A 26,203-nucleotide genomic window follows, 5' to 3' on the forward strand; every position below is an offset into this window, starting at 1 on the left:
TCTGTTTTGTTAGTAATCACTACACACAGGCCTGAAATACACGTGCACATGCTCAGGTCCTATTCATGCACAAATGGAGAGATGTCAGAGTGAGTGGGACAGCTGGACCAGCGCCTCGCTCAAGGGCCCCTGGCAGTGCCCAGGAGGGGAAGTGGCATCTCTCCAGCCTCCAATCCACACTCCGTACTTTGGTTCGTATGTGGACGTAAACCAGCGACCCTCCAGTTTGACCAAGGCTATTCACATCCAATACAAAAGACCACATTTAAAATTAAAATGTGTGATAATACCACCACCCATGAAGATGTGTCTAAGAGCTTAGGGAAAGCTTGTCAGTGGACCTTGAGTAAAGTGTTTTTGTCTAAGGAGGGTCCTATTGTTTCAACAGACTCATTATTCTTCCCCTGGTTTTAGTTAAATTTTGGTACTGCCACAAAAGTAAAAGAATTGGAACTCATGCTTGATTTTAAGAAGGTAATGAGAAACAGCATTACGTCATACTGTAACTTAATGTAAACACTTTTTTTGACATAACATACTATGACTTTTTATGGCATACTATTACTTATGACATACAGTACTTTATACTATAACTTTTTATGACTTTTATGACATACTATACCATGACTTTGTATGATATACAATACTATGACTTTTTATTACGTACTATTCTATAATGTTTTATGGTATTTCATGACATGACTATGCTTTGATTATTTAGTCATTTTCTGACATACTACTCTATGACTTTTTTGGCATTTTCTGACATAATATACTATGACTTTTTAGGATTTGTTTATGACAAACTAGTCTATGACTTTTTATTATGTTTTATGACTTACAGTACAATTACTTTATGACATACAATACTATGTCTTTTTATAACATACAATACTATGACTTTTTCATTCTTTTTCATGACATGCTATTCTATGACTTTTTACATTATACTATTACTTTTTAAGACATTCTATAGGCCTACTATAATTTTTTATGACATACTATACTATGACTTTTTCCTGACATACTATTCTATAACCTTTTATGATTTTTGTATGACATACTGTACTACGACTTTTTATGATTTTTGTATGACATGCTACACTATGTTTTTTATGATTTTTTATGACGTACTATACTATGATTTGTTTGTGATTATTTATGATATGCTTTACTATAACTATGACTTTTCATGACGTACTATAATTTGACTTTTTTTCATACTATACCATGACTCTTTTGTTACTTTTTAAGACATACTATGACTTCTTTGACCTTTTATGATATATTATTCTCTGACTTTCTTATGATTTTTTATGACATACTGTACTATACTATTACTTTTTCTGACATACATCATAACTTTTTATGATTTTTCATGACATACTATACTATGACTTTTTATGATTTTTGTGACATACAATGCTATGACATCTTTATGACTTTTTATAACATACTATACCATGACTAATTTGTTACTTATTAAGACATACTATCCTATGACTTATTTGACCTTTTTAATGATCTATTATTCTGACTTTTTATGATATACTACACTTTGACTTTTTTTGACATGTGACATGTGACGTCTTTATGCCATATAAGACTTTTTTATAACAACTATACTGACTTTTTTTTTACGCTTGTGGACCAAGAAGTCAAGGAACATGGGAACACAGTCTTGAAGCTCAGAAAATGTCGTTTATTTTCCCAAAATAAATATTCAAATAATTATATAAAAATAATATATGGGCCTTTAAGTAGGTCAACTTAAAATAACTCTTCTGAAAAATAAGGCTAACAAAACAAGATAACAAGTTGTTAACTCATCTATCATTCCTACTAAAATGAGACACGAGGGACACTGTTTATGACTTTTTTATTACATACTCTACTTTTACCAGACACACCTTTTCCATAATGACTTTATAAGGAGTAGATATGTCAGTTGATGCGTTTACAGCTTGTTCTGCTGACTCATTGGAAACGCTAATGCAGTAGACAAATACATTAAATAACAAACAAACATCTCTGTAACTGTAGGGTGGGGGGTGAATTGTTTTTATAACGTTAAAGTTTAAATTGTATGAAAGCTTAAAGTTGTGCATAATTAAGGGCATGGCCGCTTTTAGTGACAGATGGCTGCCGTCATAGGAGGCAAGCATAGACTATACACTTCTTTCGGCCCGCCTTAAGTCCATCCACACTCCACCTCTTTGCCCATTTTTGAAGAATTTAGGAGACGTCAGGCACTTCCAAGATGGCGATGGCTGAAGCCATAAGGAGCTTCATTTTGACTCTTCAGAAACCTATGAGTGACGTTACAGAGACTAGATCCTTATTTGATACGATCTATTCAAATTATTTCAATTTTTTTGATAGTATCAAATCATAACAAGAGTTATCTCAGGAAACTTTACATATATAGTAAGTCTAGACCACACTCTTTAATTTACAAAGACCCCAAAATTCCAGTAATTCCCCAAAAAGCAAGCATTTAGTGTGACAGTGGCAACAGTCTGTGGTTATTATTTAATATAAGTAGTACCTCTCTACTTTCACAGGGAAAGGTTTTATGTTTTACCTCGTAATAGAATATTTTTAAATGGCATTGTATTTACCCACAGTAAGTACATTTTTAAAAATTCCACCACAATTGTAGTGCCACTTTAATGTTTAGTTATGGTTCCTGGTATGTGTGATGCTATTGACCTGAAAGTAGACGTGAAAGTAGACCTACAACAACCATGACAAGCTTGCAGCATTCAAGGATGGGGACAATTTTCTGATGGAACACACAGATGGAGGAAGTTGCACTTAGTTTACTTAGCACTTAGCATTGACACATTTTATGGCTTCTCTTTCCTGCAGGTCAGCCTGACCTCCTGTCCTGAGGGTCACGGACCCAAGAGACATGAACACGCCCTGCTTGACTTTTAAAATTCAAAAATAAGTGAGCACGAGAAATACATCAACAGTCATATTATTCTAATTTGAACAGTTTAAATTAGTAATGCACTGGACCAAGTGTATAAGTGAAGTGATAAGAAAAGAAAATATCCCATATATACAGTAGGTCTGTGCACACGCACACATATTTTCATTTTCAGTTGAACATAAAACACTGATCTTATCCTGAAACTAACCACTGTTGATTTTCCAAATTTAATCTAATAGTTTTCAAGCTGACTTAGCTCCAGAACAGCTTCTAAATGACCCTTTAGTCAGTTGTTCCGTAGCTCAAGAATTAACTTTGAACATTGATTTATTTGTTGCTACATTGTATATTCTTTGTAAATATTAGTGTTTTTTCCTTTATTGCTACGTTTGTATAATTTGTTATATTTTATTATATTCTAATTATTAAAATATGTGAATATTTATTTATACATTTCTGTGTGTTTAGCATGGAGGGGGCTACAACTGCATTCTATTGTCTAAATCCTCTATTGTATAATAACAATAAAGCTTAACCTTATACTTTATAGCGACTCTATAAGGTGATGTCTGTGTTAACAGGTTGTTTGGCCTATTATTGTGAATATGGTAGTAAATAAACACAAAATTACACATTTGAAAGACACAGAGCAACATTAGTTTTGGTTTAAGAGTCAAGTTCCACCTCTGCTTTAAACTCCACCAACTCCTGATGGAAAATTTTACAAGCAACATTCAGTCGGTTTATTGGAGCTTTTTACTAAAAAATTAAATAAGTTAAAACTTATCATTGCTTGATAATTAACTGTTCTGATCTCTGATTTTATGTTATGTTATATTTCTTATCAAACCGTAAAATGTACCCTCATCTTGATCAAGATAAACAATTATTCATTGTCCTGGTTTGTCTTTGTAAAGTCAGTGTGAAGAAGAGGGTGTATTGCTCTCTTATGATTTGCAGTACTCTCTGCTCACAGGTGACATCTTACACCTTTTGTGTATTATCTGAACCTTCACCTCTTATTATTCTGCCGTGGTAGAAACCTTTGTACACAGTGAGCTACCGGAAAGGAAAAACAGAGTTTGAGGCCAGCAGCTCTTTAAAAGAACAAAAAGTAATTTCCCCACTGAGCAGCGAGTGGTACTGACAGGATAGAGATAGGAGAATACCCGTCCATCACGTTCTCTTAGTGTGAATCAAAGTCCAGAGACGCTGGCAGCAAAACATGTTTTTTTTTTTTTACTGCAGGCCTCAAGGAGAGTCCAAACAGGAAGAGGTCATAAACACATTTGCATTAGTTTGGCCACTGAAGAGGGAAACAAGCTCCTTGTTTGGCTTCAGAAAAAGAAGTGCAATAATCAAAGTCTTACTACCAAATGTTTGCATAATTAATCTACACTAATTATAATCAATCTAATAATCATTTACTGTAGTGTATACAAACCCATTGTCCCAGAAGTGACATTTTGTTTGTACAGATCAAAACCTAGATCAAAAAGTAGGCCTATTTATTTTATGAAACAGCAGTTTGGAGAATGGTCTTGGCAGTTTTGACAAAGAAATGACTTAAAAGATGAATTAGTAATGAAAGTAGTGGGTGATAATTTCCTGACGATTGACTTGGTTCGGCAGTACATAAAATTCAAAAAAATTCAAAACACAGAAGAAGCAAACAACTCTGACTATTTTCTAATAATTCTAAAATTCAATTCAATTCAATTCAATTTTATTTATAGTATCAATTCATAGCAAGAGTTATCTCAAGACACTTTACAGATAGACCACACTCCAGAATTTACAAGGACCCAATAGTTCTAGTAGTCTCCTCCAGAGCAAGCAACAGTGCGACAAAAAAATGATCACCATTAAACAATAAAGAAACGATGATGAACTGCTGTGTGAAAATCCACATAAATCAGAAATCTGTCTGTACATGTGTTTACAAATAAAGTCATTTAGACTGAATATGTAGAAGTTTTTTGTTTTTTTTAAACATTGTTTTTTTGGGCATTTTCGGCCTTTATTTTTGACAGAACAGATGAAGACATGAAAGGGGAGAGAGAGAGGGAACGACATGCAGCAAAGGGCTGCAGGTCGGAGTCAAACCTGGGGCCGCTGCGTCAAGGAGCAAACATCCAGTATATATAGGCGGCCGCTATACCAACTGAGCCATCTGGGCGCCCTACACAGAGGTTTTCTCTTCAATTTCACACGCCTCAGGCTTTCCTCTTGGTTTCTGGGTAAAAGGTGAACTCTGTAAGAGAAGGGATTTGACCCTCTCACAGCAGAGGTCACAGCCAAGTAAAGTGATGCTGGTTGGAGTGAACCAGCGAAGCCACATGTGAGTAAATATCTGAACTGAGGCAGAGGTTAATACCTGGTTAATAGTCTGACAAAAAAAGGTCAACTGGGGTTTTTTTTTCAAAATAACATCATACAGGGAGGTGTCATGTAAAACAACTTCTGCTCTCAAACAGCCTTTAGTTTGTTTGATTGTTGAACAGAAGCTGCCTCTTCTGAATCTACACGGCCTGTCCAAGTTGTACACTAGCAACGGCTCAAGTAGGTCTAAACAAGACTAAACGTGTCAGGATGTCCAGACTGTCCTCATCTAGAAAACGACCGTTTGGGTTGATTGTGCAAGCAGCTCATAACAACCCCTAAATGTGTTTTTTGTTCAGTGGCGGCCTCCCGTGGCTGTAGTAATTATTGTGAGAGCAGACAAAGAAAGTGAGTTGTTGAAGTATAAGAGCGCCAGATTCCACATAAGAAGGAGGCAGGTTGGGGTGGTGGGCATGTCAAACTAACAAACAGGACTTTCACTCAGGAGACCGGGGTGTCCTGTGTAAAACCTGTCAACTGTCACTTTTTGAAATTAACAGTTATACAGACCTTCGCCTGTATTGTAATGATGTCTGTTTTACATGAATCATTTTAAGCCAACACTAAGTATTTTTGTTGTCCTTAACTAGTTCTTTTTCACAAGATTAACTTATATATTCAAAACTGTACACGTTATGTTTAATATAACGATCACAATAAAATTTCCACGGGGTCATGTCACGGCCTTGTTTAAAACGACCACGGTGCAGCAGTAAATTGAACGGTCATATATGCCGTTTTGGAAGTCATTTGAAATCTAACTATTCTGTCGTGTTTCGTTGATGTGTTGGCCTGTCACATGGTCAGTGTTACATACCTCCTCCTCCCCCCACCTTTCCGACTTCCTAAACTTTGAAAAACCAAAAATCCAACATTTACCCCCACTTCACGCCGTGAATGGCCAGCTGTGCGGAGCTGAGGAAGTGGGCAGAGTTTTACATTGACTATTGTGCCTTGTTTCTAAGTCTACAAGCACAATTTTGTTCCCATTCATCTACTTGATATTAAAATATTTCACAGGATTATTGAAACTTTGACTTGCTGATGGCACCAAAGGAGTCAGAGAATCACAAAAGTCAGTAGGATTCATCCTCTGGGGACCATACTATACATGTCTGAATGAGATTTCAAGGCAATCCATCAAAAAACCTGACATCACCTACAGCCAGAAAATATATGACTTACATGAAAGCTTCATAATTATACATTTGCTAAAAACAAAAAGAATGAGAAGTAGTTGTATGGTACTTTTTAAACTGTATCAGATAATTAACTGACAAATTAACACAAGAAACTTTAAGTCACGTGATGATCAAGTATTGATTTTCTGTTTCAGGTGCTGATTGAATCACTTTTAAACTATAAATGCAGTGTTTCACAGTAGCCATACAAAACCTAATTAACTCACATGTTAAAACAGGAAAGGTATTTACACAGCACACCGCTGACTTAAATGCCAACGTCTCTTTGATCAGGGGTTGGATGCCGTCGTTTCCCCGAAACAACGCTGCTTTCTAGGTTAAAGTGCAAGCTGGAGAATCGGATTGTACAAAAACAAAAGGAAACGGGTCCCAAAGCGAGCGGGAGCACCAGTATGCTGTGAGGGGGGAATCTGGGTAAAAGGTCAGTGTGATGCAAGTGAATGAACGGAGATTCAACCTTCGAATTGTAAATAATAGCTGCTTTTTATAAATCCCCCATGACATCAACACACAAAACCATTCACGTTACCTTTCACACACTTTTCTTTTCTGCCAAGTGAACTGAAAAGACCAAAAACTAAAAGAAGAGACGGGCCAGAACTAAAGACTGTTGTCCAAAACTTAAAACTTTTTGAAATAAATTCATAAACAAATTAATAAATAAATAAAAGTACAAAACAGGTTTTTGGTGATTTGTTTCCTTGAAAATGTAGAAACAGAAAATGTTATATGACTCTCACTGACTGTAAATAGGTACAAAATATGTGATGAAATTCCTTTACACAAAAATGTAAAATGTTTTTATTTAAAAAAAGTTTTAAGCTAAATTTGGTTAAAAGGACATTTTGGGAAATACGCTAATTTGCTTTCTTGGTTAGAGTTAGATGAGAAGATTGACTCTTGTGTCTGTACAGTAAATTAACTACAGCCAGCAGCCAAATAGCTTGAAGATAACACAATCGACCTCTAAAGCTCATTAATTAACATGTTAGTGTAAAAACTACACATAGTTTTACTGGCTCCAAAAAGTCACCGCTTCTTGCCAAGAACTAGTCAGAGCCAAGTAACCCACTGTAAAACCACAACTTGTAATTTTTACACTTTGGTTTTGTTATGGATTAAACAAAAAAGATTTATACTGTTCATTGATCCCCAGTGGGGAAATTACAATTTCCACTCTGTTTTGTTAGCAATCACTACACACATGCCTGAAATACACACACGTGCTCAGGACCTATTCATGCACAAATAGAGATGTCAGAGCGAGTGGGCTGCCAGCTGGACCAGCACCATGAGCGATTGGGGGGTGCGGTGCCTTGCTCAAGAGCACCTGGCAGTGCCCAGGAGATGAACTGGCATCTCTCCAGCTACCAATCCATACTCCGTACTTTGGTCCATACTGGGACTTGAACCAGCAACCCTCCGGTTCCCAATCCAACTCCCTACGGACTGAGCTGCTTTTTTTTTAATCATTTTTTATTTTTTATTTTGGAAAATTGAACAGCAACAAACAATTACAAACAATACATTGGAGACAGAGAACGCTTCCCAAGAAAGACGGGAGGGAGGGAGACAAAAATAACACACGCAGAAACAAACACACCCAAACACACACACATACAACTTCTGGATGTTTTTGTCACTTTGAGCTACAAGCGAGTTGGTCTCGCCCTCCAGCTGAGCATGCATGATCCTTAACAGAGTCTGTGGATATTTTCTGCCCTCAGAGGCTGATGCAACATACCAGACACGTGGCAACTCCCTCACCTTTCACACACTAACCCACTGGGTGCCTGGAAACGCAGTCTACTCCCACCATCACCCCCCTACTCCTCTGTGGAACCTCATGTATTGAACATGTGCAGATCTGATGGAACATGTGTTGTACTCGGCACCCTTGAGGCGCAGGGATGTTTCTAGACATGTTAGAGGAGGAAAACTGTGTGTTAAGATGTAGAAAATTGCAGATAACCACAGTTAATATATTGTTAAGGGACAATATTATAATTTTGTTTGTTATTTGAAGATTATCATTTAAATGCCTAAAATATCTAAGGGCATCACTGCATTCAACATCCACATTTGACATACTCTCATATTACATTCAAGGCTAACTTGAACTGGAATATGTATTTAAAAATGTAAGTATGTAGAAACAGCATAAAAAACATTTAAAATCCTTTAATCAATAGATGTCCTGTCACTTAAAAAGGTGCAGGGTTTAGAGTTCAAAATTTGATTTTAAAATCTTTTAATTGATAACGCAAATGAAGTGACAAACCTTTTGTAGACAATTTTGTCTAAAGAGGTTAAGTATTTCTTACATGGTTTTATTTAGTGGATCACTTTAAAGCTGGAATAACTTGTGGGGAGCAGAACTGACATATCACATTATAAACTTGATATGGCGTACTTGTCAGCAAACAGTTGGCCATTTACACATTCAGTAGACGTGGAGCAACACCTGATGGATGTAAGTCAAATATTCACTTTCGGTAGCTCTGTTTTTGGTCTCCACCAACACCTGAGGGAAATATTTGGCTCTTTAGCTGCCAAATACTCCTCTATGTTCACCAGCTCCAGTGGGTTTTCAGAAGCTTTCTTTCTGAAAACTGCTTTCTGTGGTGGCTTTACTGTACAATGAATTTCAGCTCATTGTTTGGCTCTCCAGTCCGCAACTTTACTGTTTTGGTTCACTCTTACTGCTCTCATAGTGTTGTTTGCAGCTGTTTTCTGAGCTCAAAACTCTAAAACATTACACACTACTACACTAACAGTTAGTAAAAGCAGTGACAGCCACGATGGATTAAAGGGTATTTTTTTTCTTCTTTTTTTTCTCCATGGACCCCATTTTCCTATGTTTTTGTGTGTAAGACTGATGGGAACAACAATCTTTGAAATTGGTCCAGTATTTAGCAAGAACCAGAGGTGGGTAGTAACAAGTTACATTTCCTCCACCACATTTACTTGAGTAAGTTTTTGAAAGTTAAAATTATACCTCTAGGAGTAGTTTTAAATCCCTATACTTTTTACTTTTACTAGAGTAGATTTGTGAAAAAGAAACTGTACCATTACTCCACTACAGTAGGCTATAATGAGCTCGTTACTTTTCTTTTTACCTCTTTGGTATTCTACGCATCATTGTTTTTATCCCCCCCCCCCCCCCCCCCCCCCCCCCCCGCGCACGCCTCATTTTAATGTTTTATTTTGACAGAGAGAGAGACTTCTGCTAAAGGCTCTACTACCTGACCGTATTTCACCAGTCAAATGTAGTTTGCAGTCTCGTCACGTGACCATACTCAATCTCAGCGGCGGGACGGGTTAGCTTTACAGTCGTAGCAAAGCAAAATGTTAACAATCAACCGTCGGCAGTGCAGACACAGACGAGGAGGAACACCCCTGACCTCATACTGAAATGATGTTTACCTTAGTAAAAGTGTGAAACAGCAGCTACATTATGTCTGATTGAATGCTTGTGTTAAAAAATAAGTCAGGCGTTACTCAAAAGTCACTCAGTACTTGAGTAGTTTTTTCACCAAGCACTTTTTTACTCTTACTCAAGTAATTATTTGAATGACTACTTTTTACTTTTACGCAAGTCATATTATTCTGAAGTAACAGTACTAGAGTAAAATTTTGGCTACACTACCCACCTCCGGCGAGAACGCTGTGACCAGCAGCCGCAGACCGGGCTGCAATATAATCCTATAGGGCAAATGTGCATCGTCAATTTCGTCCGCTGTTTTTCACAACAGGCTCAGATAGTTCCATACAGATATAGGCGTATTTAAAACCTCTTTCTGTTTAACCAAAAAAAACAACGTAGTTACGTTGTGGACGTAGAATACAAGATGGACATGGGGCGAGGATAACTTTTAAGATATCTGCAGCAGTTAAGGATGGTTCTGCTTTACTGTGGACTTGGGCCCTCAGAATTCTTTATCTTACTCTTTGTGACACACTGGAATAAAATTAGATTAGATTAGATTAGATGATACTTTATTCATCCCACAGCGGGGAAATTCGCTTGTTACAGCAGCATTCTCTACAATGAAAGCAAAACAAACAAGTAAACACACAAGACAAAGAGGCAAACAATAGACAATGTGCAGAAGGTAGACTGAAGTAAAGTGAAGTGGCGTCACATAAGGTATTGTAAAGTAAAGTGCAGTTGCCATAGTACAAAAAAACAACATTGCAGTGTTGTAAGTGACGTTAAAATTAAATTGAATATGTAATTAAAGTGATAATGCGAAAGCAGGTAACCATGATATAAGTTATATTCACCTGTGACCATAAATAATATTGAAAAAGTAAGTACTTGTAATGGAAATATAAATACAGATAAAGATATACAGAGTGTGGATTAAATGAAAAACAGGAACAGAAACTAAAATGAATGAAGGAAGACAGCCTATGTGCTGTTTTTATTTAGATACTTTTTTTATGTTAAAGCTTATTTAGAATTATAGCCCAAAAAGAAGTGCTAGCAGGGTCAACAAAATGGGTAAACAAAGTTACCTTTTAAAAAAAAAAAAGTCAAATGTTTCTTAACTGGTTCTTTACATCCTGACTGAGGATTCAGTTACAACATTTTCTGATGATGACCACCACAAATTTAAATTACGGTGATTTTCATACAAACCCTCAGATCTACCCGTGTCTGAACCTCCTGAACATTTATTCCAACTTACAGGAAACTGTTATTGCAATGGGGGCCAAGGCATGGACATGGAAGCTGCCTCGTCCAAACACAACCTCATCTACAAGTCAAACATTGTGTTCTATTGTGATACCGCTGACTAATCACAAAAAACTTCCTGGTCCAGATGTTTCAGGACAGAGCTGCAGATAATGCTCCGCCTCATGTCAGCTGAGAGAAAGAGGTTTGAGGATACGTGCAGGACGGCAGCCTGCAGCACAGAAGATACGTGCACTTTATCACAGATCAGATCATGGCAGTACAAACAATGACGTGAAAGCAGGTAAATGCCCCAAAGACTATATTAGGAATACATGTACAAACAAATGAAATCAGCCATCCAGATTCATGTTCGAGACAAACGTCAATGTTTGTTTTACTTCCATTTTACTGCACTTTGCAATCGTGCAACATGCCATGCAAAGAGAGTTCCTCTTTGGCCGTCTGGTTTCATTTTGCGTCAATGAGGGGTTGTTTTTTTTCTTCGTAGAAATAAAACAAATGTCTCAACTGTTTTAAAAAGCTTTCAAACCACCTCCCCTTGCAGGCTATTTTTTTGGTCTGTGTGCTGAGTCAGTGGTTGAGAACTGTTAATGACAAATTTCCAAATATTGGTTTCTAATTTTTGTTTTGTTTAACACCACAACAGTTTGTTACTAAGTGACTTCAGTCAGACATTAACCACACTGACCTTTTTTCTTTCCTTGACATTTGATGTCATTTAGTTCGGCTCACTAGCAGCGTTGTTCCATGTCCGTCAGGCCACCACTGCTCCAGACTAAAATCTCTCTATTGTAATATACTAAGATATTCTACATAGAATATACTATTGAATACTAACTATTGGATGGACTGTCCTGACATGTGGTTCAGACATTCGTGGTTCACAGAGGATGAATCCTACTGACTTTGGTGATTATTTATCTAGCATCGCCATGAGGTTCACATTTGTGGTTTTCAATTAAATGTCTGCACAACTATTGTCATTAAAGTTAGTGCACACATTCATGTTCCCCTCAGAATGAATTGTAATAACTTCATTAATCCCCTGAGTTTTAGATGTTAGTGTGTTCTTCATGTTGCCATTTTTCTTTATATGCATGAGATTAGGGCTGTAACTAAGGACCTTTTTTTGCTAATTATTTTCTTGATTAACTGATTGCTTGGCTTGTAAGAATGTGGAAAACTAGTACAACAATGCCCATCAAATTTTCCTTAAAGCCCAAAGAAGATATTCAGTCAATTATCACATTAGACAAAAGGGCAGCACATTTGTTGAATGCAACATCCATTTTCTATATACTTTTATATAATCTGACCAATACATTTTTTTTTCTTTTCTCTGAGTAAAACACTTTTCTTTTAAAGTGTTTTTCTGATATGTCACGAAGATGTGGGTTTCCATAATGTATTGCATGTGTGTGTGTTTCAGAGTTTGGCATACCATCTGAACCTCATCATCACGTGCATTGTGTCAGGGTGTGCGTGTAATTGTTGGATTTTCTTGTCAGGACTGAGTACGTAAAAAGGCCTGAGGGTTGAACTTTCCCCTACTTCTCACATTGACTCCTCTCCTCTCACTGACGTTTTTTCCAATCAATCTGCACTCCGACGCAAAACTCAACCAAAATGCTGAAACTATACATATGGTGTTGGTTTAAGTAATGGATGGATGAAATGTACAAATAAAAAAGGAAATATGGAAAACACTGTAGACAAATAGTTTTAGTTTATTCAGTGTGTGGGGGATGTAAAATTGGGATTTTTTCAGAGATGAAAAACACATGGTAACTTGTTAGACAAAACAAGACATTTGATGTCAGCTCTAGGATATTTTGTAGACGGTTTATTAGTTCAGAATAATTGTTAATTACAGCCCTACATACAATATTTGAGTTTTTAACAAACAACTACAAGGAACACAGCTGGAAAAAAAGATCAACCACATAAAATAAATGTATAAAGGGCTTCGGTAGAAAACCTCAGTTTGAGCTTTGAAAGTAAAACAGAATCCATGTTATATTCCTGTAACAGTCAGTGTTTAATCAGTAATTCAGACCTTTCATTGTATCATGATCCAAGTCTGCATAAGGGTAACTGACTACTATTAGAGTCTATCCACGCCCCCAGCTTCCCTCCTGCCCCACCTCAAAGCTCCAACAGCCAATCAGAGGAGCCTTCTGCAGCAGCCCTGAGCAATAAAAACCTCACAATGCAGTTCAGCAGCACAGAACAGAGAAAGAGAGAGAGACACACATCAGAACCAACTTACCTACTGAAAAACAAAAATGAAGATGCCACAGCTTCTCATCCTCCTGATGACCATTTTGGTGCACGCAGCAACCGCTTTCCCCACGGAAAGAAGAGCTCTGCTGAGCCAGACCAAACACGCCTCCTGGGACGACATGAACGTGGTGGCTCACGGCCTCCTGCAGCTGGGCCAGGGTCTGAAGGAGCACGTGGACAAGACCAAAGCCCAGATGAGAGACATCAATGCCAAACTAAAGGCCTTCAACTGCACTGTGGCTGACCTGGAGAGGAGGCAGCAGGAGCAAGATGAAGCTCTGAAGGCAAGAAGCAAAAAGGAGGAGGAGGAGAGGGAATGGTTGGCCGAGGAGGTGAAGACACAGAGCGAGGGCATCCACACCAGGATAGACAGACTGGAGGAGAAGGTGGATGAGGTGCTTAAAGAGCCAACATTGAAAAGCAACAACAGCGAAAACACAAGAGTCTCATTAATCCAGGTGAGAGGAAAATACTGCTTTCTTACAGCTTACTGGAATAAAATGAGTAGTACTCAAATGAGATAAATAACAATTAAAAAACCACAGACTAGTAAATGTTCTAATGGGGTGGCACTATTGGAGACAAACCTACATCAGAAGCTGACCAAAGGTTTTATTTTTCCAGAGACTGGTAGCAGCTCAGAACAGACGCATTGACCAGCTGGTGGAGAAAATGACGCAGCAGCAAGACAAACTGGAGAAACAGAGTCTGTACCTGCAAACACTACAGAGCAAGGTGAGTTTCACCACATTAAAATAAACTGTAAACCTTATGTGATTTAGCCAGTGAGAGAGAGAACAAAACCTGGGACCTTCAACTGCTGAGATTACCTTAGCAGTAACATGATGAATGTAAGTGATTAATCAGAATTTTCTTGACCTTTCTCTGTGATCCGCCAGGTCGCACACAAGAGAGTAAAATCACACCGACGGAGAGATGAGGAGACGGCACTGATGGGAGAGCCAGCAGAGATCATCAAAGACACATCAGGTAAGAAATCACATCAGATAAACTGTTAAAAAATTAAAAAAGATAGAGACAAAGAGGCTCTGAGAATGAGGGAAAGAAAGTAAATGAGTGATGATGTTGAAAAGACTTTGTAAAAGGGTTTAACCTGTTGAGTGCTGAACACTTGTGCCGCCTTAGAAAAATTAACTACTAAGTAGCAACTGCCCTCATTTCCTCTTCTGGGCATTCCTCCTTAAGCACTAATTGTAAATAAACAAATACGAGTACTTTGAGATGAAACACAAATGCCTGAGAGTACACATCTACAACACATTAAACAGAGCGCACCAAGGAGCTATTCATGTATCCTAAAGTGACATAAGAGCAAACTTTCACCTTTGGACCTGAATTTACAATACTTGATTTGCTGGCAGAGCAGCTCACATACAGTCCAAAGATCAGGAGAACAGCATCTTTTCAAACACACCTATTATACTTTATGTTCTTAGGACACAGAAAGCTCAAGCAAGGTATAAAAAAGCAGCAAGTGTGATTAGTCAAGAATTTTTGCAAATGTACCAAATTTAATTTGCAAACTCATACCTGAGCCTGACTGAACACTCGCTGCTGCCTCAGTCTGAACAAAAACCTCAATGATCTGATCAGTTTTCTGTGCTTTGTCAGGTTTGGCCAGAGACTGTCACGACCTGTTTGTACGTGGGCAGCGAGCCAGCGGCGTCTACAGGATCCAACCAGAGAGCTCCCAGCCCTTTAACGTCCTCTGTCAAATGACTTCAGGTGAGTCAAACAAGAACTTTCCATAAAGGTCCTCTGGTTACACTGCTAGAAGCTAAGCGAGGCAACTTTTTTTTTTTAGCCAAAACTACACTTGTCTCAACATCTTAAATCACAGAGTAGACTCTCTAAAAGAACATTCCTGCTAACAGGAGACATTTTAGATCAAAATGGCTGCATGTCAGTTATAGGAGTTCCAAAAAAATTCAAATGGCTCTCACATTTATTATTTATTTTGTGTTATAAGCGTCTTTAACTTAATCTTTTTTCCCTCTCTCTGCAGAAGGTGGATGGACCGTTATCCAGAAACGTCACGATGGATCCCAGGACTTCAACCAGCTGTGGGAAAGCTACAAGAGAGGTTTCGGCAACCTAAATGGTGAGAAAACTTGGCGCAAAGACGTTCTTTAAATATCTGCATCACTAAACCTCAAGGGCAACAATTAATCCAAACATCTCTCGTCCCCTCAGGTGAGTTTTGGTTGGGCTTGGAGAACATCCACTCTCTCTCCAAACAAGACCAGTACGTCCTGCAGGTGGAGATCTCTGATTGGGCAGGAGAGCGACAACAGGAGGCTCGGTATCAACTACAACTTGACGGAGAAGAGAAGAAGTTCGCTCTTCACCTGGAATCTTCATCTGGGGTTCAGGAGAAAATAATGACAACCGGAGAATCGGGTCTTCCTTTTTCTACAGCCGACAGAGACAACGACCTAGCTGCAGATGTCAACTGTGCTGAACTGCTCTCAGGTATGACGGCTTCACTGACCCCAAAACCTCAACACACAAACTGTCTGAGTGGCTTAATACCTGGAAAGATTTAAAACTTTATTTAATAAAAATGCTCTTTTTGTTGCAGGTGGTTGGTGGTTCAGTAGCTGTGGGGAATCAAACCTTAATGGTAAATATCCCAGAAGGCCGAGCTTGCTCAGGGGACAGCAATCCAGAAGACAAGGGATGTTTTGGACGTCCACAAACGGAAAAAACAACTCTGTAAAGACCACTCTTCTGAAAATCGCACCCTCCACAATAAAGCAATAAGCAGATCAGTCTGTCTCAAACAGCAGAGGACCAAAGAAGACAAACACATCAAACTGTATTTCACTCCATTTCATGATCTGTGTGAACGTGCACTGGATCATCAGATATTTCTATGCTGTGCCATACAATCAATCATTGTCTTAGTGGACATGTTCAGTCATATTGACAGGTGTTGATTCCCTTTATAAGGGCTTCTTAATCTTATTTTTGTAATATTTTGTGTTTTAAACATTTCTACTTTAATAATGTTTTTTTTTTAACGTGTATACACTTTGGACATTTCATATTTCCTTTAATTAAGTGGATGAAATAAAAGTTTAAAAAAATGTTTAATACATCTTGGCTCTTTGTTCATGCTTAAAGGTGCAACAGCACGCAAATACAATAACCACTCATCAGCAGGTCCATGCCCATGTTGTGAGAAGTTGAGTTAAATCTGTCCTCCTGACTGAAAATTAGCATTTTGTTTTAGAATCTGACTTATTCACTGAGGTTGATTTTAATTTGTTTGTTTAAATTTTTATGTATGTTTATCTTAGAACTGCCTGAACTTTTAGAAGAGGAATCTTGTGTGTTATTTTACAAAAATACAATGAAATACTTTTAAAAAATAATTCATTTTCATTTGGTGACAAGACTTTAAAACAAGATTGTTCACTTCTGTTTATTTCTTCAATATCTTGGAGTACATTAAACCATGAACAGGTTATGGTAGCTCATCTTACAGATAGTCATCAGACACACACGTAACAAGGCATTTCATCGTCGTAGGATTCCCTGATATATACTGGATGAGCAGGCGCTCTAAAAACTCTTGCAAGGCACCTCAGACTGCCAACAGTTGTGTCATACATCATCTTACAGGTCAGTTTGTTGGCACCAAGGCAAATATACGTAATATGTGCAAAAGTCCTCAGCAGCAGAAGAAAAAGAAGTTTCCCGGAAAGATTAAAGCAAGCAAGTGAGTGAAACAGAAACATGTCGCTACATATTTCCACCTTAATGAGTGCATAAGAATCCATAAAAATATGTTTGTTAACAATACACAATAAAAATGTGGCCTGTGACTTTTTTTTCTCTAGTAGATCAGCTTGTGTGTGTGTGGGAAAGCACATAAAAAGTCATCTATAATAGCATGTGGGCACAGAGTATACAACAAGGGGGTTAAGAGCTTGCGTGTATGCTCTTATAGAACTTTATGTTTACAAACTTCACTCCAGTGTTTATTCACAGACATGGAAAAATGATAACTTTATCAGACAAGTCCCGGAAAAACAAAGTACAAATACAAGAGTTCATTTAAAAAAAATTTAAAAAAAAGAAAAAGGAATGGCACAAAAAAAGTGAAAACCGAGCACGGCAGGTCCACTTCTGTAGTTTTTTGCATTGCTGAAAAAGTTCTGTTAATGGTGCAGCGAGCAGCATTTTAAGCATCATAGTCGCATTGTGATGTTTTTTGCCTGCCATCACTACAAGCTCAGAAAGCTTTAGAGCCATTTTTCCAGGACAAAGGATGCTTAGGATGTTTTGGGGCTTAAAGCAATCCAGCAGACTTCCCACTGTAAAATGCAGTGTAAAAACTATAAGTCTTCTTTCTCTCAGGGACGAACTCATTTATGGTAATTATACTAAAATCGGAATAATAATCTTGTGATTATTGACGCTAAAATGCTTCAGCACCTTTAAGACTGATGAAACAATTCGAGGTGTGATGCGGTTTGGCAAAGCTTGAATTCAGCGCATCATAAAAACAAGTGAAAGGAGAAGGTTTAAATAAATGGAGGAAAGGGAAAGAGTAGATAAGGAGAGGAGGTTAGGAAGCGAGGAAAGGAAGTATCAATGTGTGGAAAGGCTTATCAGAGGTTTTGTTGGAGGAAGTGCAGCAGCGTAATCTCATAATGTTCTCCAGACTCTGGACATCGGATGCTGTGCCGCTCGTTGGGATAAACCTGGAAAAACCGAAGAAAAAAACTTTAACAATCATCAACCATTACAGGATCAGCTGGATTGTTGCTTTCCAAGATTGTAGATTTATTTTTCTTGATTTGCGATAGACTATTAAGTACAATTTTTTTTTTATTTATCCTTTTGCTTGGGTCTGACACATTCTGATGGTTTACAGATTTTGGCGTAAAAACGCAAAAGACTGTGTTGGTGAGTATCCAGCTAGGTGTGTGTAGTGTGAGAACAGACTGTGCAAATTGTAATTTTCCCATAGGGGATCAATAACAAGTATAAAATTATAAATTATTAAAATTGTAGCAGGATACTTCTTTATATAGGCCTAATCGTATTTAAAGTTATCTGCTATAGTTATGACATATACTGGGGCAGGACCATCACAGTAAAAAAAGGAAATAAACAAAGAACTAAAAGCTAAAAGGGAAAGATAGATGACGGGCTAAACCCGAGTCACACTAGGTTGGGCTTTCAACAGATAAGAGACAATTATGGGATTGTAGATTAAACCAACTCCGAGTTGGCCCTCAAGTATGTTTTATGTCCATTTCATTCATAAAACAACTTTAGATTGAGCGATGGTTGTACGGCAGTAGCAAACATTAAATTACGTCCCCCTTCCATTTAGCGCCAATGTTTTATTCCTTTAGTCAGTGTTTGTGTTGGCCTACTGCCCCTGTACCAGTGTAAAGTGTCCTTGGGTTTCATAAAATCCGCTATATAAATCAAAGTTATTGTTACGTTGGTTGCTACAACAAACTCTTAATGCCTGGGCTCGTGACACTGTGACAGTTACAACATTACCCTGTTAAGCTCCCAATACATCCAGAGTAGTTCACATTACCACATGTAACAATTGAAATGCAACGATGCATCTGTAACATATTCTCTTATTGTCAATTAATGATTTTATGTGTGAGGAAATTATTCCTCGCATTACGGCATCTTCAAGAAAAGTCCTTTACGACAGAATGTGTGGTAAAAACACTTCCACTTTTGTCCAAATAGGCCGCTGGCATCAACACAACCATATACATATAGCCATTTTAAATATGCTTTGTAATAGAAAGGTGTTTCTTTATACAAGTTGTTGCTTGAGTTTTGACCTCCTTAAACTTTATGAAAAAGCCCATCCAGATTTTGTTTCACAGCGTCATTACAATTTAAACTAAAGTCAGTATAAAAAGTAAATCTTCTTACCTGCAGGTTGTATGGCTTCCCTGCCCGGATGAGTTGAGATACCAAAAAGTTGGTGTGGAAAAAGTGCACATTCTCATCTAGAAATCCATGCAGGATCAGCAATCTGTTGGGCCTGTGTGAAGCACAACAATCCAATTCTTAGTTTCTTCCCAAATGTTTACAAACACATTTGTAGCAGGAAATGTAAATAATACTACAGCTAACAGGAAAGGACTAGAATCCCTCTATAAACATCTACCTACCAGTAGACAAAAGAGGTAGATAACACAAGGTATGGTAAGTATAGTACAGTAGGATGTGATTACATTTTAGGCATAAATACTAAACACAGTGTCATTTAAAATCACGGTTCTCACTCGGTGGGGAGTTTGTCAACATGCAGGGCGACTGAACAAGCCTCATATCCCTTCTGGTTTTTCTCAGGCGTGTCCAAATATCGCTCAGTGTAGCCGGTATCGTAGGCCATCCACAACGTCACCGGAGCTCCTGCAATGGCAACCTGAAAAATACGCAAACAGGAAGTCAAACAAGGAATTATTTTTGAGTTATACATAATAATCTGACAACTGTGGGGGGGATAATGCCAGAGATCTTATATCTCTCTATGATGCAGTTGAAATGGTAACAGGTGAGCTGGTAGTAGAGTACATTACATCACACCAGTTTAGCACAATGATAGAGTAAACGTTGATGGTTTTAACCTTGAAGCTATCAGGCTTGTGGATGAGGCCCATAAGGGAGAGGAAGCCTCCGTACGACCAGCCATGGATGGCAACACGACTCAGGTCCACAAACTTGTACTTGTCTGCAACGTAGTGCAAACCCTCCACCTGGTCTTCAATCTCCACCTGACCCTGATTGGAGGAGAACAGAGGGGTAACTTGCCTGCCATTTACAACCTTTCACTACCAATCTACATACATGTAGGAATTCACTTCTACAAGTTTACAACACGGTTACAAAACAAACTCAGGGGAAAAAATCTTCTTGTTACATGCAGTACAATTACATGTAAATCTTATTTGAGTATGATGACTGCTTGACTACAAGCTGCCTATCTTATCATACAGTAATGAGGTCATAAAAACACCAGCTTTCATTATCAGTAAATTAATGATTGTCTTCTATAAGACTACAACATGTAAATAAAACACTATGTACATTCCTCTAAATCGGTCTGTCCTGAAGCAGACAGATGATTCAAGTGTTAACTACCATTTTGTCTTTCACAGCTCCTTCAAACTTCAGTCCCCGCTGACAGGAGCCTCGTCCATCGATGACCAGCACAGCGTAGCCCAGAGCCGCCAGCGTGCTCAGCCGCAGGTACTTTACTCCTTTATATGAGTTATTCACTAACTGGACCTGGAAGAAAGAAAGAAACATGGTTACAACAATGTCAAAAAACATAAGGATGCTGATACAATGATTAATTTCTGATCTCCATTAAATGGAAGCTTTGGCTGTCTGTTACTTTGTCATCATCACAGTCACACGTTTGATCCCTGTTGCAGTCAGTGGTAGAAGAAGTATTCAGGTCCTTTATTTTAGTAAAAAGCTACCAAGTCCCAGTAAAACAACCCCATTGCAAGTAATAAGTATTGCATTTAAATTCTGACCTAAGTAAAAGTACATTACTTTTATCAGTAAAATGAAATAAAAGAATCAAAAGTAAAAGCATTCATTTAAGTCTACATGACATGAATAAAATGACATAGTGGATGACAGTAGAAAATGACAGTGGAGGAGATCAAACCTGCGGACCGCCGTAGACAAAGACAACGGTGGGATGCTTCTTGCCAGGGACCAATTTTTCTGGTTTGTACAACATGCCGTACAGCTCAAAGCCCGACTTCCCAGTGAAGCTAAAGATCTCTGGAGGAGTGCAGTCAAAAGGGGAACCTGGAAAAATAAAACATATATGCTAGATAGATATAGAGAGCTTTTCTTGTCGTTCAACTGTATATACATGCATGCATAGAGTGTATATATAAATGAAAATTTGTTCCACTGGCTCATAAAGACTGCTCTAACTAAAAGCAAGTACTACTGTACAGAAGTACTTGTACTTGAGGTATAAAAATAAATAAATACCAAAGTGTGCTTGTGTTAAAAAAATAAAATAAACCGCAGCATAAATATTCATATTGCACAAGTTGAATGGCAGCATATAAAAACATAGCACAGCATATAAAAGTTATTGCACTTTCATGAATTGCAGTCCAGATGAGGCTTACTGAAACAAAAGCCATGCCAAAATACTTATTCATGAACTTCAATATCCAATGGAAAATAATCTCAAAAATGTGTTGTCAACAACATAAAACACAGGGCTTTCAAGTCGGAGAGCAGAGTTCACTTTATGGGGATAACAAAAATACTTTTACCCCAGAAGTTCATTCCTTAGGGGTGTTTTAATTTAACACAATCTTTTTCCTAGTTGTTTTGGTGCCTAAACTTAACTGTCATTGACGCATGACGCTCACTTTTTCTGGCTTGACTCCACTACCGTGGGCCCTGAAACGACTGCCATCTGGCTGTGCCTGTAGCTGGCTTGCAGTCATGTATTGGCGGCTAAACAAATGCCGTCGGTAGCCGTTGTCCCGCAGCTCTGTAGCACCTAAATACAACCAGCAATTACCGCTCAGATTTGATCATTTTATGGCACTATAGACTGTTCACGTTGCAGCACTTAACTTAGTTAAAAATACTTCTATTTTAGGTATATAATGGCCTATGGTCTATTGCTAAAGTAGCATTGATCACTTTAAGGGGGAGAATACATTTTGTCCCTACTGGGGATAAAAATAATTCAAAGGCAGGGAAGTGTAGATCAGGAAGGTGGAAATCCCATGCATCCCCCCCTGTAAAAACCGCATGCTGAAATGTAATAATAATATTGAGTGTCATCTTAAATGGGCAATACAAACCGGAAAAAACACAGTCACAGCTGCCAGACAACATTTAATCTGTTATACACAAACTGTTTGTTTTCAGTACCAGAGGACTCCATCATGCTCGCCCAGAACTGAGGCTCTTTGTGCAGCGGGTCATCGTCTGAGCCCTGTAGCTTGTAGATATGCACACAGGGTGCTGTGGTCAAGCTGCTGTAATGGCTGACAAACATGTCAAAGGTCTGTATGGAAGAAAAAACAAAAACACAAAACAGGGTTAAACAGCATCCTCAACTATTTTATATTCCTGCTGAAATCCATGGAGGAAAACAAAATCCAGAAAAACACTTGACACCATAATGCTGAAACACAAACTGCCGCTGTTTGTTTTAAATTTGTTATGCTAATGGGGTTTTGAAAGCTGATGCCAAAACCAATATTTTTATTTTAAGGGTGCTAATGGTTGATATTTTGTTCCAAGATTGTATATAATCTAATTGTATCAAGTAATTGTGTCAGAAACTGGAGTGAAACAGCATTTAAACAGCATGGGTATTGTTATTACACACATATAAAATAAACAACAGTTCTATGTCTGTTTCAGGTTTTCAACACTGTGTTGTAGCTGTGGTCAGACAGAGCGCAGACAAGGGCGCCTGGTTAGCTCACCTGGTAGATAGCGGGCCCACATAGAGGCTCAGTCCTCTACAAAGCGGCCGCGGGTTCACTTCTGACCTACAGTCCTTTGCTGCATGTCATTGCCCCTTCTCTCTCCCCCTTCAAGTCTAAGTTGTCCTGCCAACAATAAAACGCCTAAAAATGCCAAAAAATAATCTTGAAAGAAAAAAAAGAAAAAGAAAAACCCTCATTTCAATCACAAATTTAAGCTGTATGTAGTTTTTATAATCAGGAGTATTGCTGCTAATATATTTTCTACAGAGGCAAAAGTAAACCAGGTTGCTATGTTATCCCAAATAATTGTTTTTTAATTAAAAACCAAATAATGCAGGGCACCCAGATAGCTCAGTTGGTAGAGCGGGTGCCCATGTATAGAGGTTTACTCCTCGACGCAGCCGGCCCGGGTTCGAATCCAGCCTGCGGCCCTTTGCTGCATGTCACTCCCCCTCTCTCTCCCCTTTCGTATCTTCATCTGTCCTGTCAGATTAAAGGCTTAAAAATGCCCAAAAAATAATCTTTAAAAAAATAAAATAAAAAAAAAAAAAAATAATGCAAGTTTTCAGGTTTCCTGAGCAACTTTTGTGTACGCAAAAAAAAAAGAAAAATTGTGGAAAAGGTCCCACTCGCACTGGTTTAAAACTGTAAGGCAATACCCGATCATTTTGAGTTATGCCAGGATATGTGTGTGTGTGTGTGTGTGTGTGTGTGTGTGTGTGTGTGTGTGTGTGTGTGTGTGTGTGTGTGTGTGTGTGTGTGTGTGTGTGTGTGTGCGCCTTACATACCTGACTCATTGAGCAGCTGTGGGAGAAGCCGGGTTTGGTGAGTCGGACGATTTCACCTGGCGAGTCGTAGCTCACAACATAAAGGTGGTGCTCCAGAGGAGAGTCTTTAGTTCCCTGGAAGTAAACCAACTTTGCTGCCTCGTCCACCCAAATCTGAGGACTGGACGAACGCTGCACAGAGCACAACAAGAAAAAATGTCAATAAAATTTGCTTCAGTTACCATACATGCCTGCCTTCCATTTGTTGCTTTTGGTACTTTTATTTTCTAAGTTCTTATAAAATTCATTATTTTACTAATTACTCTTTTGTCATATTTTGCACACTGACAATTATGAATATGTGATAAGGTCATAATTCTACAGAAAAATATGTAGTCACTGGCTCAGTTCAATTATCACACTGTTTTTGTGCATTTTTCCAAATTGATCTGAAAAAATAATTTATTAAACGTCTTGATGCAGGACCCCTGAAGAACAAACCCTAGAACCGTTAACTGTGCTCATGTTATTGCTTTGCTCACTGAGATGTACTGCACACCATGCAGCACATCTCAAATGTAATTTATAATGCAGTGTACTGATGAGTGGCTGGGCGGGGGAAATTAGTGTTGCTTTGGAAAACCTTCAACATTTATGTGGCCAGGGCTTTACCTTTGATCCGTGATTGGCCAGCACCTCCCACTCCCCACTTGTTATGGTCACCTCCTCTTTGACTGGACATTTGAAATCATCTGGTGAGAGAAGATATGTGGATAAACTGATAGATAAACTGATAGATAAATTGACCTGTGTGACACCACAGGAAACATTAAATTACTTAATTGTAATACAATCACTTTCCCATTGCATGGCATAAATAATTTTAAAATATCTTTGCCAGTGGTGCCTCATGGAAACATGTGGGTCAATGAGTTTTGTTTAAATGATAAAAGAAAATTAATAAAAATGAAACTGAAATACATCAGTGGGATAAAAAAACTACAACAGACAACCGATTACTCAAAACTAGACTGAAACTAAACTGGCAAAAAAGAGACTGGAACTAAAAGAAACATGTAGCTCATGCATTTCTAAACCAAATCAAAATGTAAGAAATAAGAAAATTCTAAGCAACCAGTGAAGCTTATTGTTAAATATTTCCGTTTTTCAACCTGTTGAAGTAAATTGGTATGGTAATGGTCGGGTTAAATTATATACCAAACATACAAGTTTTTTTTTTTTTTCATTTTCATAACTAAAGTAATTAATTAAATAAATAATATGTTCTAGGAGGACATTTTGTCGGGTACACCCGAATTGTGAATGTGTGACAGCAGCCTGTGATTGTTGATGATATTACCTTCAGAGTGTGTGTAGCCTTTGGCCCAGTTGTAGCTGCCCTGCTGTAACACTGTGGTGATTTTATACAGGTGGCAGAAACATGTTTTTGATTCATTTACTGCTATGAAGCTGATCTCATCATCCCTGGTTTGGATGAACGGGTGGAAGATGTCGTGCACCTGACAGACAAATAGATCATAATGTGTTTTGTTGAACTGAAAGCTGCACTATTTTAGAACAATTTTAAACATTAATCCATCTTATGGGCATAACTCATAAAGTGGGGCTCAAAAACAGGAAAAACAGCCATATCAACAACTGACTAAATGCTGCTCACAGTAACAGAAAGCATCATAACTGAGCCAGACATGAATTGAGAAACTTGTAGGCTACAATATGAACAGAGCCCTGGAAGAATGTGGTGTTGGGCCTCACATTGATCCAGATGTCGCTGGTCTCTTCGTAGATGATGAAGGGCTGTACATTGTCTCCAAGGGCCTCCAGGCTCTTCTGCCTGCTGGCCTCGTCCTGATTTGCAGGGATGAAGAACGCTGGAGGCAGTAGGACCAACTGGAGATGCTGCTGCCGTCGCTCCATCATGACTGCCCAAGCACTGACACAGAGAGAGAGGAAGACCTGTGAGGCATGGGCAGTACACAGACTCCAGGTTACACAATTCTGGATTTTAGAGCTTGGCAACGTGTTAAGTGCTCATATTATGCTTTTTGGCTTTTCTCCTTTTCTTTATTAAGGATGTTATCCTATTACTGTATTTTTGTGCATATTATAGGTTTACAGAGTGAAAAAGCCGAAAGTCCAGCCAAAGGGACTTAACATCTCCAACAGAAAACACTATTCACAAACTGCTCCAAACACCTCTATTGTATTCCAGCCTTTACTTCTGTGACAAACACTTTGTAACACACGTTATAATGCTCGCCTAGCTGCTAGCGAGCACGCCCTCATACTATGCAACTGACTAACTAGCAGTGCTGCCCTAGGTACTGCGCATGTGTGACTCCCAAAAAAAACGGAATAGGAGTGTGATGCCTCACTCTGTAGATAAAACAGAGAGCTCA

The 26,203-nt window shown here is 38.3% G+C and overlaps 2 protein-coding genes across 4 annotated transcripts in view; one reads left to right on the top strand and one right to left on the bottom strand.

Annotated features, from left to right (window-relative positions):
• The first annotated feature begins 13,449 nt into the window (after positions 1-13,449).
• On the top strand, positions 13,450-16,332 carry LOC116695515 (angiopoietin-related protein 4). Its single transcript, XM_032525817.1, has 7 exons — positions 13,450-13,968; positions 14,135-14,245; positions 14,410-14,500; positions 15,143-15,256; positions 15,537-15,632; positions 15,725-16,003; positions 16,113-16,332. Exons 1-7 carry the CDS (start codon positions 13,513-13,515, stop codon positions 16,292-16,294), a joined length of 1,329 nt encoding a protein of 442 aa, XP_032381708.1. The 5' UTR covers positions 13,450-13,512; the 3' UTR covers positions 16,295-16,332.
• Positions 16,333-16,935: 603 nt separating this feature from the next.
• Positions 16,936-26,203, bottom strand: part of LOC116695514 (dipeptidyl peptidase 9) — a 15,884-nt gene continuing 6,616 nt past the window's right edge. For all 3 annotated transcript variants that reach the window (XM_032525816.1, XM_032525814.1, XM_032525813.1), the window contains exons 11-21: positions 25,560-25,737; positions 25,144-25,303; positions 24,456-24,535; positions 23,805-23,975; positions 22,451-22,586; positions 21,207-21,352; positions 20,669-20,815; positions 20,155-20,307; positions 19,810-19,952; positions 19,454-19,565; positions 16,936-18,243 (exon numbers count right to left, since the gene is read on the bottom strand). In XM_032525816.1, the coding sequence (XP_032381707.1) occupies positions 18,151-18,243; positions 19,454-19,565; positions 19,810-19,952; positions 20,155-20,307; positions 20,669-20,815; positions 21,207-21,352; positions 22,451-22,586; positions 23,805-23,975; positions 24,456-24,535; positions 25,144-25,303; positions 25,560-25,737 (1,519 nt within the window). In that variant the 3' untranslated portion in view covers positions 16,936-18,150. The remainder of the gene's footprint in view (positions 18,244-19,453; positions 19,566-19,809; positions 19,953-20,154; positions 20,308-20,668; positions 20,816-21,206; positions 21,353-22,450; positions 22,587-23,804; positions 23,976-24,455; positions 24,536-25,143; positions 25,304-25,559; positions 25,738-26,203) is intronic.

The sequence above is a fragment of the Etheostoma spectabile genome, chromosome 9 (genome assembly GCF_008692095.1).
Source record: "Etheostoma spectabile isolate EspeVRDwgs_2016 chromosome 9, UIUC_Espe_1.0, whole genome shotgun sequence".
Taxonomy (NCBI): Eukaryota; Metazoa; Chordata; class Actinopteri; order Perciformes; family Percidae; genus Etheostoma; species Etheostoma spectabile.

Bases quoted from the DNA above. Each gene is read 5' to 3' on its own strand.
- LOC116695515 (XM_032525817.1), top strand. From the start codon at position 13,513: ATGAAGATGCCACAGCTTCTCATCCTCCTGATGACCATTTTGGTGCAC. The intron at 13,969-14,134 runs GTGAGAGGAAAA...TTATTTTTCCAG, and splicing joins CAAGAGTCTCATTAATCCAG to AGACTGGTAGCAGCTCAGAA. The intron at 15,633-15,724 runs GTGAGAAAACTT...TCGTCCCCTCAG, and splicing joins AGGTTTCGGCAACCTAAATG to GTGAGTTTTGGTTGGGCTTG.